This window comes from Dipodomys merriami, unplaced genomic scaffold (assembly GCF_024711535.1).
Source record: "Dipodomys merriami isolate MVZ:Mamm:240054 unplaced genomic scaffold, mDipMer1.0.p SCAF_1, whole genome shotgun sequence".
Taxonomy (NCBI): Eukaryota; Metazoa; Chordata; class Mammalia; order Rodentia; family Heteromyidae; genus Dipodomys; species Dipodomys merriami.
Window position 1 is genome coordinate 30,457,822 of NW_027202270.1, and position 27,089 is coordinate 30,484,910.

General features: G+C 41.1%; 1 protein-coding gene and 4 non-coding genes across 7 annotated transcripts; all 5 read right to left on the reverse strand.

The window, feature by feature from the left end:
• Positions 1-851: 851 nt before the first annotated feature.
• On the reverse strand, positions 852-27,089 carry Nop58 (NOP58 ribonucleoprotein). Of its 3 annotated transcripts, none has more exons than XM_070019387.1 (15): positions 26,881-27,089; positions 24,679-24,755; positions 22,635-22,687; positions 15,390-15,511; positions 12,440-12,576; positions 10,889-10,953; positions 9,363-9,497; positions 8,546-8,691; positions 7,578-7,704; positions 6,901-7,064; positions 5,169-5,303; positions 4,874-4,935; positions 2,897-3,030; positions 2,286-2,422; positions 852-1,766 (listed from the first exon to the last, which is right to left on the reverse strand). In XM_070019387.1, the coding sequence occupies exons 1-15, from the start codon at positions 26,923-26,925 to the stop codon at positions 1,716-1,718; spliced, it is 1,590 nt and encodes a 529-aa protein (XP_069875488.1). In that variant the 5' UTR covers positions 26,926-27,089; the 3' UTR covers positions 852-1,715. The 3 variants fall into 3 exon arrangements, with proteins under 3 accessions (XP_069875488.1, XP_069875489.1, XP_069875495.1); XM_070019394.1 differs by lacking the exon at positions 26,881-27,089 and adding an exon at positions 22,309-22,427 and having other exon boundaries at positions 853-1,766; XM_070019388.1 differs by lacking the exon at positions 22,635-22,687.
• On the reverse strand, positions 7,407-7,490 carry LOC138835414 (small nucleolar RNA SNORD11). The gene has a single exon (XR_011374605.1). It is a non-coding gene; the product is annotated as a small nucleolar RNA SNORD11 (small nucleolar RNA).
• Positions 8,410-8,492, reverse strand: LOC138835422 (small nucleolar RNA SNORD11B). The gene has a single exon (XR_011374611.1). It is a non-coding gene; the product is annotated as a small nucleolar RNA SNORD11B (small nucleolar RNA).
• LOC138835316 (small nucleolar RNA SNORD70) lies at positions 22,448-22,533 on the reverse strand. Its single transcript, XR_011374551.1, has one exon. It is a non-coding gene; the product is annotated as a small nucleolar RNA SNORD70 (small nucleolar RNA).
• On the reverse strand, positions 23,251-23,339 carry LOC138835308 (small nucleolar RNA SNORD70). Its single transcript, XR_011374547.1, has one exon. It is a non-coding gene; the product is annotated as a small nucleolar RNA SNORD70 (small nucleolar RNA).

Consider the following 27,089-nt stretch of genomic DNA (forward strand, 5'->3'; position numbering starts at 1 on the left):
ACAGCGCCCAGGCCCAGAGTTCAGGCCCCATGACCAGACCCCCCACCCCCACCCCCACAAAAAGAAATGTACTCATTAGCTTGCCCATGTATTTGTAACCCCTCGGTACTTTCACAATTTAAAAAGGGGGGGGGGGTGGAGGAGGGAGTGCTGCACACACTGAGAATGTGGCTTAGTGGTAGAGTCCTTGCCTAGCATGCATGAAGCCTGGGTTCTACTCCTCTATACCACATAAGCAGAAAGAGCTGGCACTGTGGCTGTGTCTCAAGTGGTAGAGTGTTAGCCTTGAGCCGTTCAAGCCCCAGGACTGGCAAATAAACAAACAAATAAATAAAGTGATTTGAGTTAGGGGCACAATACAAGGCAGTGAGTTTGAGTCTCAGCACCACAAATTCTAAGTTAAAAGAATAAAAGCAGGGTGCCGGTGGCTCACACCTGTAATCCTAGCTACTCAGGAGGCTGAGATCTGAGAATCGTGGTTCAAAGCCAGCCCGCTGTAGCTCAAGTGGTAGAGCACTCGCCTTGAGCTGAAGAGCACAAGGACAGCGCCCAGGCTGAGTTCAAAATGTATGCATTATCCTGCCCATGTAATTGTAGCCCCTCTGTACAGTATGTTCTCAAATAAAATAAAATACAATTAAAAAAAAAAAATAGCTGGGCACCAGAGGCTCATGCCTATAATCCTAGCTACTTAGGAGGCTGAGATCTGAGGATTATGGTTCAAAGCCAGCCAGGGAAGGAAAGCTCCTGAGACTCTTATCTCCAATTAACCAAGGTACATTGTGGCTCAAGAGTGCTTGCCTTGAACTGAAGGGCTCAAGGAGAGTGCCTAAGCCCACAGTTCAAGCCCCATGAGCGAACCCTCCCCCCAAATAATAAAGACATAAATTAAGAATTATTCTGTTGCAGCCAGTTACAGAGGCTTATGTCTATATTCTCAGCTATTTAAGAAGACCAGGAAGATTGTGGTTCAAGGACAGCTCACATGAAAACTTAGATCATTTCAACTAATAAAAAGATAGGCATGGATGCATGCACAGGACAGTGGTTCAGTGTAGCCTAATCAAAATCACAAGATTTTACTTGGAATGAAAACAGAACTCCAGGGTAGAATACCTGTCAACCAACTTTAAGGCCTTTCATGAAAACAAAAATTTTGCCAAATTTTTAAGAACAGTGAGCACTAAAGTTACAGGACAGTATTTTCTTTGTGAAAGGATACCAAAATTTCTGCACATCTACTTTTAAAATTTAAAAACAAAAATCATATTTTTATTTAAATAAGCAGAAAGATTAAACAGAAAGTCCAAAAAAGGCAGTAAAAACACAACAACAATGTCCTCAACTTGGTCCCAGGGATCACCACCTTCTAAAGAGAAGCTTCAAACTAAACACTAAGAAGTCACATTTTAGCAATGATCAGAAAACAATCGTCAAATGCCAAACAAAATTTACAGGCTCAAGATTCTCTACCTAAAATGTAAAGAGATCACAGAACTGCCTTATATACAAAGAATATAATTTTATTTTCACATCTAAGAATTGATGACATGGTAAAGTTAACTGAGTTGATGTCAAGATGTAAAGGTCTGAAAATCTATGGATGATTAATCACTTTCATTCAGCCTACTCCTGTATTTGGAGAGCACTTCTGGTAAATTCTCAGTGAGTCATAAACATGAAGTGTCCAAGTGACAGATTTATGGTTCCCTTCATTAGTCCTCAGTGTCTCTCTTTTTTTTCTTTTTCTTCTTTTTCTCTGGAGTCTGTAAACAATCAGAAGAACGCTTTTGAAAAAAACTATAATTGTATAAATAACTTTCCCTAATAAAATGCAGAAAACAATGCCAATATAGTGAGCTTTAACAGATCATATTTTCTTCCTCAAAGCAAATACATTTTCAGGTAGAAAAATTTGGAAATTGCCCTTATAATTCACATAGTTTTATATTTTACTTCTCTATGAAAGAAAGCCCTTTATTCAAAGATCTGCTCCTTTCTGGTGGAGTAAACCACTGAGACCCTGACCACACACAGAATACTCATATTAAAAATAACATATGGGGGGCTGGGAAGGTGGCTCAGTGATAGAGTGCTTGCCTTGCATGTATGAGGCCCTGGGTTCGATTCTTCAACACCACATAAGCCAAAAAAAAGCCAGAAGTGGTGCTGTGCCTCAAGTGGTAGAGAACGCTAGCTTTCAGGTAAAGAGCTGAAGAACAGTGCCCAGGCCTAGAGTTCAGGCCCCCATGATGGACCCCAAAACAAACAAACAAAAACCATACAGAAATTGCTGTGCTGGTGCAAGGTTCCTCCTCAGAGAGTGGTTCTTCCTTAATGTGTTTCTTTTTATCTTTCTTCTTCTTCTTCTTTACGGGTGTTTCCTCCTCTACTATGAGTACATTTTCTTCCTCTTCTTCAGCTAAGTAGAGAAAAATGTAAAGATACAACAATCAGATTTTATCAGACCTCCTCCCAAGCCCTAGTTTAACTAGGAATTTAGGTGTGAACCATCACTCTCACTCCTTTTTGTCTAACTACCAAACAGCTCACATATTAGAAATTGCAATCTCTGTACTCGTACTGAAATGTTTGACTGTACATACTTATACCATTAGCTCATTAACTTTGCACGAATGCAAGCAATGGAGGACATGTCTCAAAAAATACTAAGTTCGGGGCTGGAAGGTATCTCAGTACACGAGGCCCTCGGTTTGATTCCTCAGCACCACATAAGCAGAAAAAGCCGGAAGTGGGGCTGAGGCTCAAGTGGTAGAGCGCTAGCCTACAACTGAAGAGCTGAGGGACAGAGCCCAGGCCCAGAGTTCAGGCCCCACGACCAACCAACAAACAAACAAACAAAACCCAAAAAACTAAGTTCTTAATACATACTAACCTTTAACTTTAATCTTAGATTTTTTTGCTTTCTTCTCAATTACTTCATCTTCTTTATCTACCTCTTCTATTTTGCGTTTTTTAGAACAGGTTGGAAGCGTAGAATCACCAGAAGGATCATAAGTCTTCACTTCACTGAAAGAGCCAAAGATCATAGAAAATCCCTAAAATCATCTGTAACTGAAAAAACTCAAAAATTGTTGTTTTATACATACAAATAAAGGTAAGTCATGTTTTGTAAGCAGACCTGTAAGTAACTTCAGTCTATACCCTATAACATTTACAGGCTACCATCATTTGACTTAAAGAACAAAGATCCACATTTGTCAAATAAATATACAAAAAGAAAAATGTAATATTTGTCTATGGTGAAACTTGAAAATATGTAAAATATAAAAAGTAAAAGGCGACAGTGGCTCATGTCTATAATCCTATATACTCAAGAAGTTGAAATCTGAGGATCGTGGTTGAAAGCCATACGAGGCAGGAAAAGCTTTTATGAAACTCTTTATCTCTAATGAACCAACCGAAAACCGAAGTGGAGCTGTGGCTCAAGTGGTGCTAGCCTTGAGCTGAAGGACAGAGCTCAAGAGTTCAAGCCTGCCAGGCGCTGGTGGCTCATGCTGTAATCCTAGCTACTCAGGAGGCTGAGATCTGAGGATCTCGGTTCAAAGCCAGCCCGGGCAGGAGAGACCGTGAGACTCCTATCTCCAATAAACCACCAGAAAACCGGAAGTGGCACTGTAGCTAAGTGGTAGAACGCTCACCTTGAGCTGAAGAGCTGAGGGACAGCGCCCAGGCCCAGAGTTCAAGTCCCACAACCGACAAAAAAAAAAAAAAAAAAGAATTCAAGCCCCATAATTGACAAAAATAAAAAATAAAATAAAAAAACCAAACAAACAAAAGTTAGTTGAAGGCCAGGGACTCAAGCCTCTAATCCTTATTACTCCAGAAAGATAGTCATTCAGAACCAGACACAGCAGAAAAGGAAACACACAAGACTCAAATGGAAGGGGTGCCACTTGGGGTCCTGAATCAGACCCAGGTAACCAGGATAAAAAGTTAAGCTGCTTAGCAAACTGAATTTGGAAGGATCATCATTCCAAGTCAGCCTAGGTTGAAAGACCATGGAATTCCTTTATGTAAATGGAAACTGGGCATGTTTTGATTCCTGTCACTAGCTACAATAGGAAGCCTAAAATATGCAGATCAGATATATCCCACGCAGAAGGCAAGCCTCAGTTGAGATAAAGCCCAAGTTATAATCAAATCACTCTATTTCCATCTCCTGAACCTTCACTAGTATTAATCAAGCATTACTAAACTAAAACCACAGCACTTTAATACACACAAATCTTTTGTGACAGTAAAGGATATGTCTTTATGTGTGATAGTACTGAAACTTGAACTCAATGTTTCACAATTTTGTTATGTTTATGCCAGGCACACTACCATTTGGACCATATTTGTAATTCTGGCTTTTTTTGGTTGGTTGTAGACCTGAACTCAAGGCCTGGGTGCTGGCCCTGAGCCTTTTTTGCTCAAGGCTAGTGCTCTACAGCGTTGAGCCATATTGCCAATTCTGGTTTTCTACTGTTTAATTGGGCATGGGAGGTGATGGCTCACACATATAATCCTAGCCACGTATCTCAATTAATCATAGAAAAAGCCAGAAGTGGATCTGTGACTCAAGTGGTAGAGTGCTAGCCTTGAGCTAAAGAGCTGAGAGACAGCACCCAGGCCCATCGTTCAGGCTCCATGACCGACCAAAAAAAGAAGAGTCTCACAGACTTTCCTACCCAGGCTGGCTTTGAATCTGTTCTTTATATCTTGCCCTTCTGGGTAGCCAGGATTTATAGGCATGAGCTCATGAGCTACCACTACCAGTATGAGACAGAGTTGTGTATTTTTTGATAAAAATTTCTCAGTAATTAATATTCAAATGAAAACCTGTTCATGCTCTCTAAAATGTACTTACCTTTTGTGTTCATACTTTTCTGCTCTTGCTAACGCCTTTCCTGATCCACTTATTTTTCTTATCTAAAAAGAATGACAATTACTAATACTTAATTGTTACTCTATAGTTATATCTTAATGTCAAAACATTTTAACATACTTTAAATATGAGAGAAGCTGTTAACAAGGTACAAAAATATGTAATACACATAACAAAATGTTCCACAAAGTAATAAACTATGCTACTACCTTCATGAAACTGCTCACATTTAAGACCTTTTGACAAGTAATCTGTAATAAGCAGGATGTGGTCTTACCCCTCTGTCCTCCAAGCTTCTCAATCTGGCCTCTAATTTGGCTCTGTTCTCAACTCCCATAGCAGAACTGGAATCTTCACCAAAAGCATCATAACGAATAGCCAAAGCGGTTTTGGCTGCCAGCATCCGAGAAATCTAACAGGAAGCATCAATTCCGAGGCAGTCAAACCTTTATATTTGGAAAATTCTCTCAATACAGCAGCTATAATCACCATATCAAGACTTATTGAGGACATTAAAATCAGGATTTTTTTTTTTGGTTGGTCATAGGGATTGAACTCTGGGCCTGGGTGCTGTTCCTACACTCTTAAGCTCAAGGCAAGCACTCTACCACTTGAGCCACAGTGCCACTTCCCGTTTTCTAGTAGTTTATTGGAAATAAGAGTCTCACAGACTTTCCTGCCTGGGCTGGCTTTGAACCGCAATCCTCGGATCTCAGCCTCCTGAGTAGCTAGGATTACAGGAGTGAGCCAACGGCGCCCAGCATGTTTTAATATTCATGTTTCTATCTCAAGGTTGTCCAGAGTAAGTTTAAGTCTTAAAATATTTTTGGTTTCAGTGCCCAAAGCCTGGCACTGTCCCCCAGCCCTTCAGCTCAAGGTTAGCGCTTTTTCTGCTTATGTGGTGCTGAGGAATCGAGTGCATGCAAGGCAAGCACTCTACCACTGAGCCACCTTTCCAGCCCCTTTTGGTTTCATTTTATTTCCACTACTGTGCCATGAATTTTGTTTAACCATTAGTTTATGTATCTTACAAAACTGAAATCAAAGCTGGGCACCAATGCCACAAACCTGTAATCCTAGCTACTCAGAAAGCTGACTTGAGGATCATGGTTTGAAGACAGCTTGGGCAGAACAGTCTGAGAATCTTATCTCCAATTAACAACCAGAAAACCAGAAGTAGCCCTGGGGCTCAAGTAGCAGAACACTAGCCTAGAACAAAACGAGGCTAGCAGACAGCACCCAGGCCCTGACCTCAAGCCCTGGGACCAGCAAAGAAAACTAAAGAACTAAAATCTATTTAATTTCAGAATCTGTATTTGTCTAAACCTCACTTTTGCCACTAACAAAATAGATCTCTACATCTAGTTATTAAAGGATTCAGTGAAGTCTACTTATGCATTCGGCCCAGTGTATATGCTATTATTTGATAACTGTAAGTGGTTAGCAGATTATCTTTATCATATATAATATTAGGTGTACGAGGCACAGGTTAAGTACTAGAAAGTAATTCAATTCCAATAATTGAGAATGTATGTCTAGTAGGTCCTTAGTTCAAACACACACACCATTTACCATCCATAAAGTACTATGAAAATGGTGCTGGTGGCTCATTTGTATAACCGTAGCCACTCAAGAGGCTGAGATCTAAGGATTGCAGTTTGAAGCCAGCTCAGGCAAAAGTTAGTGATGTTCTTATGTCCACATAAAAGCTGGAAATGGAGCTGTGACTATTGTGAGAGAGCACCACCCTTGAGCGAAAATGCTAAAGGAGAGTGCCTAGATCCTGCATTCAAGCCCCAATACTGGTATGTACACACACATACAACACAGACACATGCTTGTAGTAAGACAAACCACTTCTTCTAAATTTGAGGGTACAAAAAAACCTTTTTCATCTTCAAATCCAAAACAGACAACAAAAAGGTAATATATTCAATTAACTACAGAATAAAAACAAAGTGAAGGTTTTTTAATATAAAAAGAAAAAGCCCAACTTCAGAAAAACTCACCTTTCCTTTGTTTTTGGGACTTGTCTGGCCTACTAGTGAGGCATGATAGATGAGACCATATTTAGGGGTATCTCGCCTAGACTTGAGGGCTCTAAACAGTGCCTTTTCTGCTCCAAGAATCTGAACTGTAGAAGCTGCATGTTTAGCTAAATTCAAAAGAGAACCTACAAAAGAAAACAGTTACAAAGATTGTACGTCCAGGTTACCTAATTTCAAAATGCTGTGTATAAATATTAGATGATAATATATAAATATTAGATATAGTATAATACTATAGCCTCAATAACAGGAATCTTGTATTGAATACCCTGAAAATCCAAGTGCTTTGGGGCTCTTCACACAACAAAAGGTATGTGTGGTAGATGTCTATGACAAAATAGAGGTTAAGCTGATCATATTAATCCTAGCAACTGAAGAGGCTGAGAACTGAGAATTCTGGTTTGAAGTCAATCCAGGCCCTCCCCCCCAAAATATGCTAATTTTACCATTTTGACAGTGGAGCACAAGTGTCTCAGAAGAGGTAGTGACTAAAGATGCCTTCATTATCCAAAGGGAAATCAGGCAAACAAATAAACATCATCATTGAACACTTGGTCCTTAGTCTTTAGTAAGGACAGTGAAAGATTAAAAACACCAAACTTCAAATATTCACTTGTATATTACATCAAAACTGTTACCTGCATGAGCAATAAGCCGTGCTCCAACTAATTCTCCAACCATGACTGTAACATTGGGTGCAATGGCCATCATTCGATTCTGCAAATATTCATACAGCTGGGTTCTATATTCAGAGATTTCAATCACCTAATATAAGGAATAAAATTAAAAATCAGTGTAGAATTCAACTCTAATAAAACACTGGATTCTAATAGCTCAACTAGGTGCTATAACTTACAGTCCCAGTTATTCAGAAGGCTCAGACAGAGGATCATTTAAACTTAAGATGTTCAAGCCAGCCTAGGCACACAGTGAGATCCTGTCTCAATAAAAACAACTTGAAAACAGTTTGGTGTTTGTTTCCTATAAAATATCCTGAGGATTTTATTAGGATAGTGTACACAATCATTTACAGTATTTTCTACAGATAGTATGTTAGTCATACAATTCTATTTTTTCCTCTTCTCTAGGATTACTAGATAACTACATCTTTAAATTTTGAGATAAAAGATCATGGCCTATAAATATAAAATTCAAATGTGTCACACTTTCAAATGTTACCTTTTGGTGCCGTTACTGGGGCTTCAACTCTGGGCCATACGGTTTCCCAAGCTTCTCTGCTCAAGCTTGGGGCCCTACCATGAGCCACACTTCTGCTTTTTGATAGTTAAATGGAGGTAAGTATGATTTGTCTGCCGAGGTTGGCTTTGAAGATGGATTCTCCAATCTCAGCCTCCTTGAATATCTAGCTTTTATAGTTCTGTAAATTGTATTAGGTCACTATTCAGATAATAATGCTAATCATACAAATTACTCAACTTTTGTATTCCCCCACAACTACACAGACACATAAGATGGCATCAGATGAGGTAGTGACTGAATACCCTCATATTTGCTTTCAGGTGAACAGAGCATAAAAATCATCATTGCCATCAGACAATTATAAAGGAGCTGGAAAGACAACATATTCTATACAGGTGTCGTTTACCTGTGTGCAAAGATGCAGAATGTTGCAAATATCTTCTTCAGAAACCTCCGTTCCCATAGATATCTCTGCAGCAGCTTTCACTTCAGCTTCTACTTCCTCCGGCAGTAATTCAGAAAGTGTGGCAGAAGCATAGTTCCTCCTATCACCTATGGAATGTTTGCAGAGGATGAGGGAGAATCATTCTTCAACAAATAATATAAAACCCATCAAATAGTCAAAAGAAAAAGAAGCATGAGCCAATGAAAAGATGCCTAAACAAAACAAAGTGAACAAGATAAATCCATTAGCTTTCCTTATGTGAAGGTTGTATATTAGATAAGAAAAATTTCTCCCAACCATCCCTTTTCAAAAAAAAAAATTAGTCAAGTAAGAAAATGCTCCCCAACAAGTTAAGCCAGGCACTGAGAGCTCATGTCTATTATTCTAGCTACTCAGGAGGATGAGATCTGCTATGAAAGTTCAGCATTAGCTAGGAAAGACAAATCCAACAGACAAACCCATGACATTCTTAATTCTAATAAATTAACAAAAAGTTGGATGTGGAAGATGGCTCAAGCCATGGCAACTAGCCATGAGCAAGAGCCAACCAAGCAAGAAAAAGAAAACTAGGTAACTTATTAGATAGGTCATCAAAACCAAAATTAAAATGCATTTGACATACATGGATTTACTTCCCAAACCTATAAACTTTCTATCTCCAGTTAACTAGCTGAACTAGAGGTGTATTTCAATTGGCAGAGTGCCTAAGAATCTCAGAGAAATAATTACTATTATTCATGTTTTGGGCTATAACCAATTATGAAGAATAAATACTTACCAACTTTTTGTAAACACTTGCAGTATGTCAAATTATCTGAAATAATTTTTCCTAATTCAGGGAAATGCCAACCATACCACTCCCTACATCGCATAATGTAGTTGTTCAGTTCTTTATCCAAGTCATCCAATAAGGCTAGAGTAGATTAAAAAACAGAAATAAAAGTATATTAAGAAAAGGTGTTTTATTATTTAAGATATAACAGATTTGCCTTTACGTAGATTTGCATATTCTATCTATGTACCTCCTCACAGAAGTGAAATATTTCATTTGTTATAAGCTTGGGTTTTCTGTTGCCAGTCCTGGGGACTGAACTCCAGGCCTGGACACTGTCCCTGAGCTTTAGTGCTCAAGGTTAGTCACTGGTCTTCCAGCTTTTTTGGTGCTTTCAGTGGACCTAAGAGTCTCACAGACTTTCCTGCCTGGGCCGACTTCAGACCCAACTCCTAATCAGCTTCCTAAGTAGATAGGATTATAGGAAAGAGCTGCTGTGCCTGGCCCAGTTTGGTTTGTTTCAAAGTTTATCCACATTGTAGTATGCATGAGAATTTCATTTCAATGAATGTCTGCCTAGCAAACTTTATTATGATACAATCAAAGCTTTTGCTTATACGTTCATACATTAATGAATATTACTTTTTCTGCCATCTTTGGCTACTGTACATGATACTGTTATGAGTGTGGCTACAGTAGCACAAGAGACTGAGTGCTAGTTTCAAGTCTTTTGAGTGTATTATAATGGTGGAAGTGTGATGCTTTGACATGGGATAAAAATTAAAAAGCATCAGTGGCTCATGCCTGTAATCCTAGCTGCTCAGGAGATTGAGATCTGAGGATCAAAGCCAGCCTGGGCAGGAAAGTCGGTAAGACTCTTTTTTTTTTTTTTTTTTTGGTCGGTCGTGGGGCTTGAACCCTGGGCCTGGGCGCTGTCCCTCAGCTCTTCAGCTCAAGGCCAGCGCTCTACCACTTGAGCTACAGTGCCACTTCCGGTTTTCTGGTGGTTTATTGGAGATAGGAGTCTCACGGTCTCTCCTGCCTGGGCTGGCTTTGAACCGAGATCCTCAGATCTCAGCCTCCTGAGTAGCTAGGATTACAGGCGTGAGCCACCAGCGCCCGGCTTCGGTAAGACTCTTATCTCCAATAAACCACTAGAAAACTCTGGGGCTCAAGTACTAGAGCACTAGCCTTGAGCTGAAGAGCTGAGGGACAGTGTTCTGGCCCAGAGTTCAAGCCCCACGACCAACCAAAAAAGAAAAAAATTAAAAAGCCAAATTACTAATAATGTGATTCACATTATTCCAACAAGTCAACTTATGGGTAGTTTCCCTGTTTTCTTCTATACTTCCAGGGCCTCATGCATGCAAGGCAAGCGCTCTACCACTGAGCCACCTTCCCAGCCCTCTTCTACACTTATTAAAGTTCTAGTTCATCTTTCTCTTTTATTAAGAAGAATAACAAGTCTCAATAGTAACAAATCAAAAAACAAGAAACATCAGATTTTGTCATATAGTATATAGTATACTTACAAATTGCCTGAACAATCATTGTGTCTACTTTATCAGCACTAAATTTCAGTCGGTATCGAGACAAGCTGGAGAGAAAAAGACAGAATAAAATTAGCACCATAGCATCCAAAACAAAAAGTTTCTTTTTTTGGTTGGTTCTGGGGCTTGAACTCTGGGCCTATCTAACTGATATTAAATTTATCCCTCCCTGTTCTTACAGCTAAAATATGACTCTTAAGCCAGCCTTTAATTCTAGTACTCAGGAGGCTAGATGAGGATCACATCATGGTTTGAAGCCAGCCCAGGCAGGAAAATCCATGACTCTCATCTCCAATAAGAAAAAGCCACAAGTGGTAGCCCGAAGCCTTGTGGTTTGAGCCCAACCCAGGCAGGAAAGTCTGTGAGACTTAAGTCACACCCCCCCACATCCACACATACCCACAGGAAGTAGAGCAGTGGCTCAAGTGGTACAACAGTAGCCTTGAGCACAAAAGGGACAAGGGCAATCCCTGAGTTCATGCAGGCCCTAGGACTGGCAAAAACAAAACTCTTCAAAACTCTGACAGCCAGGTGATGGTGGCTCACACCTGTAATCCTAACTACTCTGGGGGGTGAGATCTGAGGACTCAAGTTCAAAGCTAGTCCAGGCAGGAAAAGTACCTGAGGCTTTTTATCTCTAATTCACTAAAAATCAGAAGTAGAGCTGTGGTTTAAAAAAATGCTCAGAGCAGTATCTAGGCCATGGTTTCAAGCCCTACAACTGTGTAAAAACAAAAACAAAACAAAACCAGACTTCTTATTAACCTAGAATATTTTGCTTTCTTTTCTGTTGCTCAACAGTGTCAGTATTTAATTACCTTGTACTCACCTTTGGACATGCAGACTTTTGTTTACTGTAGTTATTCAATGTATGCTTGCTCTTTAATTTCAGGAAACAATGGCACTTTTACCCTAGCTTAAGAAACTAGGAAATCTTGCATTGGCCTCCTGACTGCTAGATTAGAGGCATACCTAGCTCAAACTGTGTTAATTAGAACCATTTTTTGTTATTTTTAATAGTGCTCTTGGTTACAGAGTTGCTTAGGGTATTAGTCTAACCATAATACTTCTACTTTCTTTACAAAATGCAATTTTTAGTGTAATTCCACAGAATGTCAGTCCTCTGCCCATAGCATAGCACGTATACCCTAAGGAAACTCTTGATAAACACATTAGGTTTAATATACTTCATTTTGCACTCCTCTTTCTTGCTAGTACTCATTTAGATTTTTCTACTAATGGCTGGCGCACTATCCCTTTGAGCCACACTTTCAATATGGCACACTGATGAATAATTGGAAGAGGAGTGTGTGCCCTAAGACTTTCTTGCCACAGCTGGCTGTGAACCTCAAACCTCTGATCTCAGCATTGTGAGTAGCTAGGACTGTAAGTGTGAGCCACTAGTGCCTAATTCTAAATGTTTACTAAAAACCAGAGTGAAACAATTCATCTTCAGCACCAGTTTCTGCATAACAATATGATCATCTTCATAGCATTATTATACAATCTATTTTTAAAAACTGATTTTCTCACCTGTGGGCCAATCCAAGACACATGGCTGACATTTCTCGTGGCTCAACCCCTGGGATTAATCCATCCATTTGTGATCGGATTCCTCTCATAAGTTCATTAACAACAGGACTATGGATACAACTCAGATTCAGCTTTTCCTACAAAACATTTTTATTAAATGAAAAATGGTTTTCTTGAAATTATTTTGCATATTAAAATATTATTGATACTTCTCAAACTATAAATTTCTATTATCTTTTTTTTTTGTCGGTCGTGGGGCCTGAACTCTGGGCTTCAGTAGGCACTGTCTCTCAGGTCTTCAGCTCAAGGCTAGCGTTCTACAACTTGAGCCACAGAGCCACTTTTGGCTTTTTCTGCTTATGTGGTGCTGAGGAATCGAACCCAGGGCCTCACGCATGCGTGAGGCCCTGGGTTCGATCCCTCAGCACCACATAAGCAAAAAGAAAAAAGCCGGAAGTGGCGCTGTGGCTCAAATAGTAGAGCGCTAGCCTTGAGCTGAAGAGCTGAGGGACAGCACCCAGGCCCCATGACCAGACCCCCCCCAAAAAATAAAAATAAAGAACACTTAGAAACTGAACTATGCAACAAGGATAGGGATAGGAGAGGAATACGGGGAGGAATGATAGAATGAGTGCCACTGATCAAGCTGCACTGTACTCATAACCTGACATGTGAAACTTCTTTGTACAACTACTTAAAAAATAAATTTAAGAGGCCAGTGCCAATGGCTCACACCTGTAATCCTAGCTACTCAGGAGACTGAAAGCTGAGGATCATGGTTTAAAACCAGCCCCGGCAGGAGTCTATGAGACTCTTTTTTTTTTTTTTTGGGGGGGGGGGGAGGCGGTCGTGGGCTTGAACTCTGTGCTTGTGCGCTGTCCATGTAATCTTCAGTTCAAGGCGAGTGCTCTACCACTTGAGCCACAGCACCATTTCCGGTTTTCTAGTGGTTTATTGGAGATAAAAGAGTCTCCAATAAACGAAAAATGACCAACAACAACAACAAAAATAAGTAAATAGGGCTGGGAAGGTGGCTCAGTGGTAGAGTGCTTGCCTTGCATGCCTGAGGCCCTGGGTTCGATTCCTCAGCACCACATAAACAGAAAAAGCTGGAAGTGGCACTGTGGCTCAAGCGGTAGAGCGCTCACCTTGAGCTGAAGAGCTGAGGGACAGCGCCTAGGCCCAGAGCTTAGGTCCACGACCAGCAAAAAAAAAAAAAAAAAAGTAAATAAACAAAAGTAAAAAATAAAACTTAGATAAGTCTGGCATGCCTATAATCCTAGCTACTCAAGAGGCTGAGATTTTGTTGTTGTTGTTGATAATGGGGCTTGAACTTCTGGGCCTGGGAGCTCTCCCTCAGTTTTTCAGATAAGGCAAGTGCTCTACCACTTGAGTCACAATGCTACTTCCAGTTTTCTAGTCGTTTATTGGATATAAGTCTCACGGACTTTCCTGCTCGGGCTGGCTTTGAACTGTGATCCTCAGATCTCAAGTCTTCTGAGTAGCTAGGATTATAGGTGTGAGCCACAAGTGCCAGGTGGAAGCTGAGATCTTAAAATCCCGGGTCAAAGCCAGGCCAGGCAGGAAAAGTCTGTGAGAGTCATATCTCCAGTTTATAGCACAAAAAAATTCAGAAGTAGAGCTATGGCTCAAGTGTTAGAGTGCTAGCCTTGAGCAAAAGAAGCTCAGAGGATGGGAATGTGGTTTAGTGGTTGAGTGCTTGCCTGGCACACATGAAGCCCTGGGTTCGATTCCTTAGTACCACATAAACAGAAAAGGCTGGAAGTGGCATTGTAGCTCTAGTGGTAGAGTGCTAGCCTTGAACAAAAAAGCAAGGGCAGTGCCCAGATCCTGAATTTAAGTCCTAACACCAGCACACACACAAAAGAATCAATAGAAAAACAACAACAACAAAAAAAAACAAAAACAAAAACAAAAACACTTAGGTACACTGTTGCTGTAAGTCAAATCTGAAACCTTCCTAGAAGCAACATGAATACCAAATTTCACCTAGTTTTACTTCTGTGAGCTGGACTGAGAGGGGCTTTTGCTACGTGACATTATGTAATATTGTAACTAAGGGTAATTTAACACACTAAAAGACTTTACTCAAAAGTCCCAATCCTTGGGGGAGGGGGGAGGCTGGGAAGGGATGTGAAGGGTAAACAAAGGAGGAGGCTGCAATGCTTGCAAGAAATGTATGCAAGCCGGGTGCTGGTGGCTCAGGCCTGTAATCCTAGCTACTCAGGAGGCTGAGATCTGAGGATCGTGGTTCAAAGCCAGCCCGGGCAGGAGAGACCGTGAGACTCCTATCTCCAATAAACCACCAGAAAACCGGAAGTGGCGCTGTAGCTCAAGTGGTAGAACACTCGCCTTGAGCTGAAGAGCTGAAGGACAGCACCCAGGCCCAGAGTTCAAGCCCCACAACCGACAAAAAAAGAAAGAAATGTACGCATTATCCTGCCCATGTAATTGTAACCCCTCTGTACAATATGTTCACAAATAAAATAAAATTTAAAAAAAGTCCCAATCCTTAGGTCCTTTACCTACAGATAAATATTAGTATTCCTTAAATAGTCCCAAATATATATGTAATATTATACACTCTATAAATACATCTTTACTAAAAGAAAAATATGGCTAAAATTACAGCAGAAAATACACAGTATTAGCAGATTATATAAGGAACAGGGTTAAAGGTAATTTTTATGTCTTTGTTCATCTGTTTTTTCTACACATATCTGTATGTGCTTGGTTCTGCCAATTCTGGTGTGAATTCATTATTAGTGGCTTAGTCGAACAAAGACCAAGTATAAGTGAGGACTTTAGACAAATTGTAAAGGTTGAGAGTTGTAGTTACTTTGCTGTATGAGATTTCACTAATAAGCATATAATAATAAAATAAAAGAATTAACTTTTACCACTGAATATCCACAGCCCCAGATTTTACCTTTATAACCCCTCCCAGTTTAGCATCAGCCACTGCCAGAGGTTCATGGGCTTCTTTTACAATTTTCTTCAAAACTTTCTTCAGCTGCTTATTCATTTTGCCCTCCATGAGGGCTGTGAATGCTTTTTAAGAAGAAGGAAAAGATAAAATATTTACTCACCAACTTAATTTTAACTAAGAGCTTAGCTTATTTAAAATTTACAGTAAGACAAGTATTTCCTTTCAAAGGCTTCAATTGAACATCTCTTCTGAAACAAAATGCTCAGTGTATGTAACAATCACATCAAAACTGATAGCACAACTGGGCACTCTAATTAGAGTCCTAGCTACTAAGGAAGCTGAGATCTGAAGACTGCTACAATATATGACATTTTCTCTACTAATATTGAATCCACCAGCCTTTGATATAAACACTTTGCAATGAAAAACTTGCTTGTTTTCAAAACTCAAGTAGAACTAATGCCTCCCTGCACTTGCATGAGGTTAAATATCCATGGCAGGAAGGTTTGTCACTATTTCTATATTAAAACACGTTGCAATATGATCCAGGTACTGACTTTGGTTCCTAATCCCAGTTCTAGCCATTTGAATTACAAGTTCACTCTATGTTACCTGGGAACATTAAAGGTGAGGGCAGAGGCATCTGGCTATAACACAACTCTTTCAAGTATCTACATATATAAGCTGCTAGAATTCATGTTACTTTTGCTATGTTGTTTCTTCCTTCCTAGCAGAGGGTCTTTGCTGACCTGGAATTTGCAATCCTCTTTGCTGAAATTATAGGTGTATCACTATGCCCAGATATTCAGTTGTAAACTCTTAACATTTAATATATTGATTCCTTACAACAGTCTTCCTTTTCAGAGTTTTTTTTTTTGCGGGGGGTGGGGGGTGGGGGTGGGGCGGCAGGCGGTCCAGTCATGGGGCCTGAACTCTGGGCCTGGGCGCTGTCCCTACCACTTGAGCCACAGCACCACTTCCAGCTTTTTTCTTTTTGCTTATGTGGTGCTGAGGAATCAAACCCAGGGTCTCATGCATGCAAGGCAAGCACTCTACCACTGAGCCACCTTCCCAGCTCCCTTTTCAGAGTTTTAAAGCTCTAGGCTAAGAACCTAACTCAATGGTAGAAGGTTTGCCTACAATATGCTAAGTTTGGAGTCTGATCTCTAGCACCAAAAGAAATAAAAATAAAAACAAAAAAAATTCCTCCATTACAAACAATTGCCTACCCAGGCACTAGGAGCTCACACTATAATTCTAGCTACTCAGGAAGCTGAAAATCTGAGGATCACAGTTTGAAGACAGTCCAGGCAGGAAAGTCTGTGACTCTTATCTCTAATTAAGCACCAAAAATCTAGAAGTGGAGCAGTAGCTCTCCTGTGACGGGAGTACTAGCCTTGAGTGAAAAAGATAAAGAGCTGACTCCAGGCCCTAGTTCAAGCACTAGGACTGGCACCAAAACAGATAGCTCATGCCTGTAACACTGAAAGTTAGCTGAAATCTGGAGACAGAGGCTGAGATCTGAAGCCAGCTTAGGCATATCATCTCCAAGTAACTAATAAAATGCTGGACTGGAGGCATAGCTTAAATAGTAGAGCACCAGCTACGCTACGCCACCCCTCTGGGCTTTTTGCTCAAGGCACTCACGCAGGTGGTTAATTTCTGTCTGGGCTGGCCATGAACCACTATCCTTAGATCTCAGTCTCCTGGGTGTGAGCCACTAAGGCCCATCTTACACCAGCTTTCATAGAAAAAGCCAAGCAAGAAATGAAGCTGAGTTCAAGACCAAATACCAGACAAACAGAAAAAAAAAAAAAGGAATAAAAATAAAAACCTACCTCATGACTGTATCAAAAGATTAAGTAACCATTTTAAAATAAGAATAATTCTGAGTACCACTGTGTGATCGATCCATCAGCTATTAATATTAAAAATGTGTTTTGTAGCCAGATACTGATTCAAAGCCAGCCCAGACAGAAAAGGCTGTGAAACTCTTATCTCTAATTAAACACCAAAAACCAGAAGTGGCACTGTGACTGTAGGAAAGTGCTAGACTTGAGCAAAAGAGCTCAGGAACAGAGCACAGACCCCAGGCCCTGAGTTCAAGAACTACAACCAACAAAAATTAAAAATAAATGTGTTTTCAATGGAATATTATGCAGCCATTAGAAAGGACAAAATAATGGCATTTGCAGGAAAATGCATGGAACTAGAAAAAATCATGTTGAAAGGTAAGGCAAGAGCAAGGAGACAGATGGCGCATGGTCTCCCTGATAAGTGGATGTTCAACCAAAAACATAAGGTGATACGACAGTTAACAAGACGAGAAACAAAGGACCCCTACTCATCTGGTCGAATCACTACTAAATAACCCCATGCAGCTGATCACATATATGGTATATATGTGCACACCAAAGGGAAACTAGGAGGAGGGCACAGAACTAAAAGGAATCGGAGGGGCTGGGAAGGTGGCTCAGTGGTAGAGCGCTTGCCTTGCATGCTCAAGGTCCTGGGTTCGATTCCTCAGCACCACATAAGCAAAAAGAAAAAAGCCGGAAGTGGCACTGTGGCTCAAGTGGTAGAGCACTAGCCTTGAGCTGAAGAGCTGAGGGACAGCGCCCAGGCCCAGAGTTCAGGCCCCACGACCGGACCCCCCCCCCCCAAAAAAAAGGAATCAGGGAAAAACATACAACAGTGGGACCCATCAGCTGCACTGGACATTGATCAAAATGAACTAAGCAACTCAATGGCAGCAATGGGAGGGAGGGAAAGAGGAAACAGTTGATGCTATGCAAAAGTAAAGAAATGTACATATTACCCAATGTGGAAGAAATAACTGTATTGTCAAAGCTCATAGAACTCATAAACTTAGACAATTTGCCCCATGAAAGTTAGAATGTGTTTGTGACTTTAAGCATCACTATCCCACAATACTGTGAAATTTGTGAAATTATGTAATTACTTAATCACAATAAAGAATGTGCAATAAATAAATACATAAATAAATAAATAATTGTGGTTTGTGCACAGGCAAACAGGCTTATCCATTTAATGTTTAATAAGAACTGATCAAAGTTTGGAGCATAATATCCCCCAAAGCCTCATTGGTGAACAGTTCCATCCAAAGCTGTTACACTGTCAGGAGATGGACCTGGTAGAGGGAAGTTTAGTCACTGAAGTGTGACCTTGAAGGGCACACCAGGCCCTTGACCTTTTTCTTCCCCTGCATTAGTTGAGCACCCTGGTTCTATCACATACTTTCTACAATGAGGTTTAGCTTTACCACAGGTCCCAAAACCAACCAAGCTGAGCAGCCACACAAATAGAATCTTCAAAATTTTGATGCAAAATGTCTTTCCTCTTTAAAGTTGATTTTTCTCAAGTATTTTTCCCAGTTGTGAAAGGCTGACTGATACATTTTTTTTTGGCACAAAGTCAGTCCAGAAGAGGCTACTTGGAGCAAGGAATGCAGCAATGCTTCACAAATCCAGGAGTTGGCTATACCACAATCTATGTCAACAATGCCCCCTAGAGTTGGAAGAGAGCTAATTCAGTCTTGCATGAGATTTTACCAAGTTTATCCAAAATAATTCTCCTGTACATTACTATAGTTATGCTTATAGCAGTTAAGAGGCTGTTTACTGATGTGTTGATGAAGGAGCCCTACCATTTATATAAAAATAAACTGGCAAAAAATACAAGTTGGAAATGAGACAGCCTCTTCAACAAATAGTGTTGGAAAACTGGACATCCATATATGTAAAGACTGAAACTGATCCCTGCCACCTTGTACTAAGATCAACTAAAAATGGATCATAGACCTCAACAACAGAGACCTGAAACCTTGAAACTATTATAAAGAGTAGGAAAAACATTAAAACTTATTGTCATAGGCAGGAACCTTCTGAGGATAGTTCCAGGGGCTTGACAAATATGAGACTCAACCCAAGTTTCTACATAGCAAAGGACAGTTACTAAGCTAAAAAAGGCAGCCTACAGAATGAGAGATCTTTAGCTCTACCAACAAGAGCCTTGAAAATAATTATGTATGTCAAAATGAGAGGGGTCTAATATCCAGAATATTCAAGGAGCCAAGAAATTACTCCAATTAATACCCCAATAAATGGAAAAGGAGCTAAATAGACTCCACATGAGGAAATGCAAATCAAAACATTGTGATTCCATGTCACCCCAGTAAGATTAGCCATCAAATGCTGGAGGAGCTGGAAGAGGGAACCCTATTGCACTGTTGGTGGGAATATAAACTAGTGCAGCTACTTTGAAAGGTGGGTTGGAGATTCCTCAAAAAACTCAACATAAAATAAAATAAACTACCCTCTGATCCAGGAATACTCACTCTTGGGCATTTATCTAGAACATTACTAATTAGGATATGATAAAGATACATGCACATCCATGTTCATTGCTTCACTATTCACAATAGCCAAGTGAAGGAAACAGCCAGAAGTACTACAATGCATGAGTGGGTCAATCAAAGTGGTACATATACACAACAGACTTTTACTCATTGATTAAAAGAATAATATTGTCATTTGCAGGAAAATGGGTAGTCCTAGAAAAATTATGTTAAATGAAGTCAGCCACAAAGACATACAGAACATGTTTTCTCTCCTATATGGAAGCTGGATTCTAAATTATGAATGTTATGTACAGAGTTTTACGCAAATATACACAAACTAAAGAATGATATATTTTCCGGGTGTGTGTGGCTCACACCTGTAATCTTAGCTACTCAGGAGGCTGAGATCTGAGGATCATCCTTCAAAGCCATCCCGGGTAGGGAAGTCCCTAAGACTCATTTCCAATTAACCACAGAAAACTGAAGTGGCACTGTAGCTCAAGTGGTAGAGTACTAGCCTTGAACTGAAGAGCTCAGGGACAGCATCCAGGCCCAGAATTCAAGATATACAACCTCCCTCCCCCCAAAAAAGAATGTTATACTCTGTAACTCCTCTAAACAACTAATAAATACCAAAAATCAAACACATTTGAGACGGGGAGGAGTACAAATACATTCATTATATTCAAGTACACTATGTAAAAACTGAAGTATGTAACTTGAGGGTAGGGATGGGAGGTAAAAAATGGGAGAATGATCAAGAATGATCAAGAAGCACTGAGGAAACAGAAGATACTGCACAAAGAAAATGTACTCATCACCTGACTCGTTAATTATAATCCCTCTGTACCTCACCTTTACAACAATAAAATAATTTTTAAAAAGCACTGTACTCATAACCCAACTTAGGGAATGCTAAACTTTGCACAACTACTTAGTAATAAAATAAAAAATAAGGGAAGACAGGGAAGGAGGGAACAGCAAACACTAAACAGAAGGAAAATGTATGTATCACCCAACATGGACTAAATATTTGTATTATCAAAGCTTCTAGAATTCACAGACCTTATAGACCAAGATAACAATTTGCCCTGTGAAAGTTAAAATGTGTTTCTGACTTTAACTAAGTATCACAATCTTACAATACTGTGAAACTTGTGAAATGTAGTCACTTAATCTCAATAAAAAATTATAATAAAAAAAACAAGCTGGCCCCATTGCTTAATCCTCTGCAAGGATACCAGTCTAACATAGTTAAATGCATCCCCAGTTTTCATACTGAGCATCATGCATTCTCCCTACAGTTTATTAACAAAAATCATTTGTTAGTCAGGCGCCTAGCGAGATCTGAGGATCTCGGTTCAAAGCCAGTCCTGGCAGGAGTCCATGAGACTCTTATCTCCAATAAACACTAGAAAACCGGAAGTGGCTCTAGTGGTAGTGTTTGCCTTGAGCTGAAGAGTGCAGGGACAGTGCCCAAGCCCAACCACTGATTAAAAAAGAGTTCAAGCCCCACCACTGATTAAAAAAAAAAAAATCATTTGTAGGGCTGGGAAGGTGGCTCAGTGGTAGAGTGCTTGCCTTGCATGCATGAGGCCCTGGATTTGATTCCCCAGCACCATCTAAGCAGAAAAAAAAGCTGGAAGTGGCACTGTGGCTCAAGTGGTAGAATGCTAACCTTGAGCTGAAGAGCTGAGGGACAGTGCCCAGGCCCCATGACCGACAACAAAAAACAACTCATTTATACCTGGTACATCCTTACCTAACTTGTGGTTTATTGGAGATAAGAGTCTCACAGACAAGCTAGGCACCTATCCTAGCTACTCAGGAGGCTGAGATCTGAGGATTGAGGTGCAAAGCCAGCCTTAGCAGCAAAGTCTGTGAGACTCTTATCTCCAATAAACCACCAGAAAACCAGAAGTGGCGCTGTGGCTCAAGTGGTAGAGTGTTCATCTTGAGCTGAAGCACAGGGACAGCGCCGACACCCAGAGTTCAAGCCCCACAACCGACCCCCCCCCCCCAAAAAAAAGTATCTCAAAGACTTTCGTGCCCTGGTTGGCTTTGAACTGTGATCCTCAGATCTCAGTCTCCTGAGTAGCTAGGATTACAGGCGTGAGCCACCAGTGCCCTGCGTAACTGGCTGATTTGTGACACAGAATTTATCTCCCCATCCCATTTTGATATACACATAATCAAGCATATTCAAGTCACTTCTTGTTGGCAAACCCTATAATTTTGTTGGCTTATCATGAAATCTAGTTGAAGGATATTTAAATCATCTATTTCTCTAAATCACTGAAGTGTGTGAAGATGATGCTCCTTTATATAAACAAAACTCCTATGCACCCCTTAGTTTGTGTGTTAAAAAAAAAAATCCAAACTCTTCTACTAGCTTTCCTACCATTTTGGTAATATTAATGTGCTTTTCTGAACTAAAAATGTATACTATACTCCCAGAGAGCTTTATATTAGTTATTATTTCTTCAACTGTGAATCCTGGCTATTCTCAACCTTACCCTTCGACTAAAATTATCAGAGCTGTGTACTTGACCACATTACCTTGGTCCTCTGTAGGACAGCTTTTACTGAACTGTGCTTCAGCATTATGCTGTTGGTATCCACAGGGAGATCAACTTAATCACTTCTCACCTCTCATCACATTGTGGGGGGAACCAGCCCTATGGTGAAAAAAGCTAACTCAAATGTTGTCTCAGTGGTAGTGACGAATGAGTTGTTATCACTTAAATTCAGTTTTTAATGAGAATGCATCATTGACAACATTGAGTCAGGTTAACTCAGGCAACTATGTTTGTAAATAAGGAAAACAAATCAGCATGATTTTAAAATAGAGAAAAAAAAGCATCACATCTAATCTGTTACTTTACCTGCTAATGCTTCTGCTGTATCCTGAAATTTCTCAAAATGTTTTAGCTTTACTCTAAAATGTAAAAAAAGAAAAGTTGTTATGCATGGCACAATGATCTTCCAAAAGTTACACAGCTGGTAAAGAAATGTTGAGTGTTTCTACTATATATTAATAAAAGAAACCTGCCTGCAATTGAAAATCAGGGTGCATGCTGGGTGCTGGTGGCTCATGCCTGTAATCCTAGCTACTCAGGAGGCTGAGATCTGAGGATCACAGTTCAAAGCCAGCCCAGGCAAGAAAGTCTGTGAAACTCTTATCTCCAATAAACCACCAGAAAACTGGAAGTGGCACTGTAGCTCAAGTGATAGAGTGTTAGCGTTGAGCTGAAGAGCTGAGGGACAGTGCCCCTGGGAAGGTGGCTCAGTGGTAGAGCGCTTGCCTTGCATGCATGAAGCCCTCGGTTGGATTCCTCAGCACCACATAAGCAAAAAGAAAAAAGCCAGGAGTGGTGCTGTGGCTCAAGTGGTAGAGCACTAGCCTTGAGCTGAAGAGCTGAGGGACAGTGCCCAGGCCCAGAGTTCAGGCTCCACGGCCAGATCCCCCTCCCCCCAAAAAAGAAATGCAGAAATCGTTAATTCATTGTTGTCTCAGTGGTAGTGACGAATTTTTGAGTCAGATCACTTAAATTCAGTTCCAACAGGAATACATCATTGACAACAATTAACCAGATTAATCCAGAAAACCATTTAACTCTTTAAGAAACAGTAGTCCTCTATTTGCCTAAACTAGTGTTGTCTAAACTAGATTCTTTCACTGGGCAAGGAAACATGCTGTATAGTTGCCAAAGATTTAAGGAAAAAAAGTAACAATTTCATCTTGTTCTTTCCTACCCTGCCAACATTTCTAAAGTCACATTTACTTATGTCTCCCAATATTTATATAAACACAGACACCAAAATAAGTGGTAGAGTGCTTGCTTTGCGTTCATGAGGCCCTAGGTTCTATCCCTCAGCACCACATAAAACAGAAAAAGCTGGTGCTGTGGGTCAAGTGGTAGAGCACTAGCCTTGAGGTGAAGAGCTCAGGGACAACACCCAAGCCGAGTTCAAGCCCCACGACTGACAAAAAAAAAAGTACTGTGAAGCTGGGTGCTGGTGGTTCATGCCTGTAATCCTATTGACTCAGGAGACTGATATCTGAGGATCGCAGTTCAAAACAAATGCAGGGGGCTGAGATGTAGCTCAGTGGCAAAGCGCTTGCCTAGCAAAGTGCAACGTCCTGGGTTCAATCCCCAGTACCAAAAAAGAAAAGACAAAAACATACAGTTTAAAAAAAAAACCAGGGCTGGGAAGTTGGCGCTTGCCTTGCATGCCTGAGGCCCTGGGTTCCATTCCTCTGCACCACATAAGCAAAAAGAAAAAAGCCAGAAGTGGCGCTGTGGCTCAAGTGGTAGAGCGCTAGCCTTGAGCTGAAGAGCTGAGGGACAGCGCCCAAGCCCAGAGTTCAGGCCCCAGGACTGGACCCAAAAAAAAAAAAAAAAAACACAAACAAAAACCAAACAAAACAAATGCAGGCAGGAAAGTCCATGACACTCTCATCTCCAATTATCTATCACAAATCTGCAAGCAGCACTATTGCTCAAAGTGGTAGAGTGTTAACCCTGAGTAAAAAGCTCAGGGACAGTGCTTAGGCCTGCAATTCAAGCCCCACAACCAACATTAAACACACACACACACACACACAAAACCCACCTCTGAAGTTAGAGTATCAAAAATATGCGCTAAAATAATTTAAACAATAAATCAATTACACTTCCATGGTTTGCATTAAGTTTATACTTAATTCACAATTGTGATTTCAAATATTCTATAAAATATTTTAAGGAGCTGCCCTCTCTAGTTTGAGCTAATACAAGTTAGTTAGTTCAGATGGCCCATGTTACTTGAAGAAAAAAAAAAGAAAAAAGTTTCAAAACAAAACATTTCAAAACAAAAACCAGAATATAGCATACACAAATGGGGGGGGGGAGTAAAAAAACAACATTAAGTTTGAAAATTACTTACATTTTATTTGCTTTCTCTGGAGTTTCAAATTCTTTCCACAAGCTATCAACCTCCTGAAGTTTCTTCTCATTCAGAACCTACAAGAAAATATTTTAAGTTTTTTTCCCCCTAAACATATTTTAGGTATACATGGTTACATTTTTTTTTTGTCAGTCATGGGGCTTGAACTCCAGGCCTGGGCACTGTACGTAAGCTCTTCCACAATTTCAGCTACAGCACCACTTCCAGTTTTCTAGACTTTCCTGCCTGGCTTTGAACCAAGACCCTTAGATCTCAGCCTGCTGAGTAGCAAGGGTTACAGGTGTGAGCCACCAGCGCCTGACTGGGCACATAATAGTATAGTCAATCCTAGCTACTCAGAAGGCTAAGATCTATAGAGGTTTGAAGCCAGCCCAAGCAGTTAAATCTGTTAGCTTCTCCAATTGGAGAATTCTCCAATTCTCCACCAAAAAGCCAGAAGTGGCGCTGTGGCTCAAGTAGTGGTCGAGTGCTTGCTTTGAGCTGAAGAACTGAGGGACAGCACCTAGGCCCAGAGTTCAAGCCCCATGGATGGACAAAACAAAACAAAAAAACAATTATCTGTCTTTGGGAGCCTAAATGGGGGCACAAAAATGGGTGAACAGTTGTAGCAGTGGTGCCCACTAGGCATTATGCTGAAATGAACTAAACAACTTGTGTGTGGGGATGGGAGGGAAAATCTGGGAGAAGCCTGGTGCTGGTTGGCTCATGCCTGTAAAGGTAGCTACGCAGGAGGCTGAAAACTGAGGATCCTGGTTTAAAGCCAGGCCGAGCAAGAAAGTCTGTGAGACTTATCACCAATAAACCACCAGAAAACCGGAAGTGGTGCTGTGGCTTAAGTGGTAGAGCACTTGCCTTGAAACAGTGACCAGGCCCAGAGTTCAAGCCCCACAACCACCACCAAAAAACAAACAACCCAAACTGGGAGAGTGCAAGGGAAGTGACATGAAAAAATAAGTGTACTTATTACCCAACCCCTCTGTATATCATCTTTGTAACATTTTTCTTTCCCAGGCCTGGGATTTGAACTCAGGGTCTGGGCACTATCCCTGAGCGTCTTTTGCTCAAGGCTTACCACTTGAGCCCTTGGGCCACTTTCAGCTTTTTGGCACTGGGGAAAAGGAACCCAGGGCTTCTGCATGGTAGGCAAGCACTCTACCATTAAGCCATATTCCCATGGTAAAGAAAGGTTTGGGTTTTCTTTGTCTGTTATGGGGCTTGTACTCGGTTCTGGGCACAGTCCTGAGCTCTTCGGCTCAGGGCGAGCGCTCTACCACTTGAGCCACAGCGCCACTTCCGGTTTTCTGGTCGTTAATTGAAGAGTCTCATACTTTCCTGCCAGAGCTGGCTTTGAACCGGATCCTCAGATCTCAGCCTCCTGAGTAGCTACGTTTATAGGCGTGAGGCACCGGCGCCTGGCCATAACAATTTTTTAAAAGAAACAACAAAAAAGAAACCCTGCCCCAATTTTCTATCACCAGCAGCTTTCCCCCCAAAACTTACTACCCGATTTACTCAATTTCATCACTACACCAGTAGAAGCATGCCTCACAGCAGAAACTGGAAACCCTGAGTGCCTAAAACCCTTCGTAATTAAGCATGTTCCTTAAACTTAAAAAAAAAAAAGGCTCATTTAACCCTTCAGCAGTCATTTCTACTTTCAACATGTTTCCCTCCACGACTTGAATCCAAGCAACCTCATCATGCCAAATACATCCTTTTCTTGCCTTCTCACAATCTAGTCTCCGTACAGTAACGAGGACAAATTATATCAGCTTCCGATCGCTCCCAAGAACACTCACATTTAAAATCTGCGCGTAGGCACGTGCGGCGTTCAGTGACAGCCCAAGCCAAGCACGTGCCAGGCCTGGGCCCCATCACCAGCACCGTAACAGCTAAACTAAAACCCCCACTCCACACCGTCATCTGCAGAACTCTTTAATACGACTCCTGCCCATCTCTCCAACGGGATCAAGCCTTCGGAACAGGACGGGTAGGCCCCCCAAGTGGCGGGACCACGTGTTCACCGAGCTCTCGGGCTTTTCACCCCTTTTCCGAGCCTTGGAGGCTTTAAAAACTATCCACAAGATCCAGAGTCGTTTGAGCCTCTTCTTCAGTGTCTTTACCTCCCGTCGCCTGCTCAGCACCAGAGTTCTTCCAAATACGGCTCAACAGCCCACCTACCTTAAAGATGGCGTAGCCAACGGACGTCTCAAACAGCACCAACATGGTGAGGGTCGGCTAGGGCCCCGCGCGGCCCGACAAGAGGCCTTTCAAAACACCACCGTACAGCCGCAAAACGGGCCGCCAGGCCCCCGCGGCGAGCAGCGACGCTGTCCGGCCCGCAGACCACCGGGGCGCGATACCACGCGTTCCACACAGGGCTGCACAGG

Coding starts and splice junctions, on each gene's coding strand:
- Nop58 (XM_070019387.1), bottom strand. CDS start 26,925: ATGTTGGTGCTGTTTGAGACGTCCGTTGGCTACGCCATCTTTAAG. Junction 7,065..7,577: donor ACGGCTTATTGCTCATGCAG/GTAACAGTTTTG, acceptor TTTCTTTTGTAG/GTTCTCTTTTGAATTTAGCT. Junction 1,767..2,285: donor GCACCAGCACAGCAATTTCT/GTATGGTTTTTG, acceptor GATTGTTTACAG/ACTCCAGAGAAAAAGAAGAA.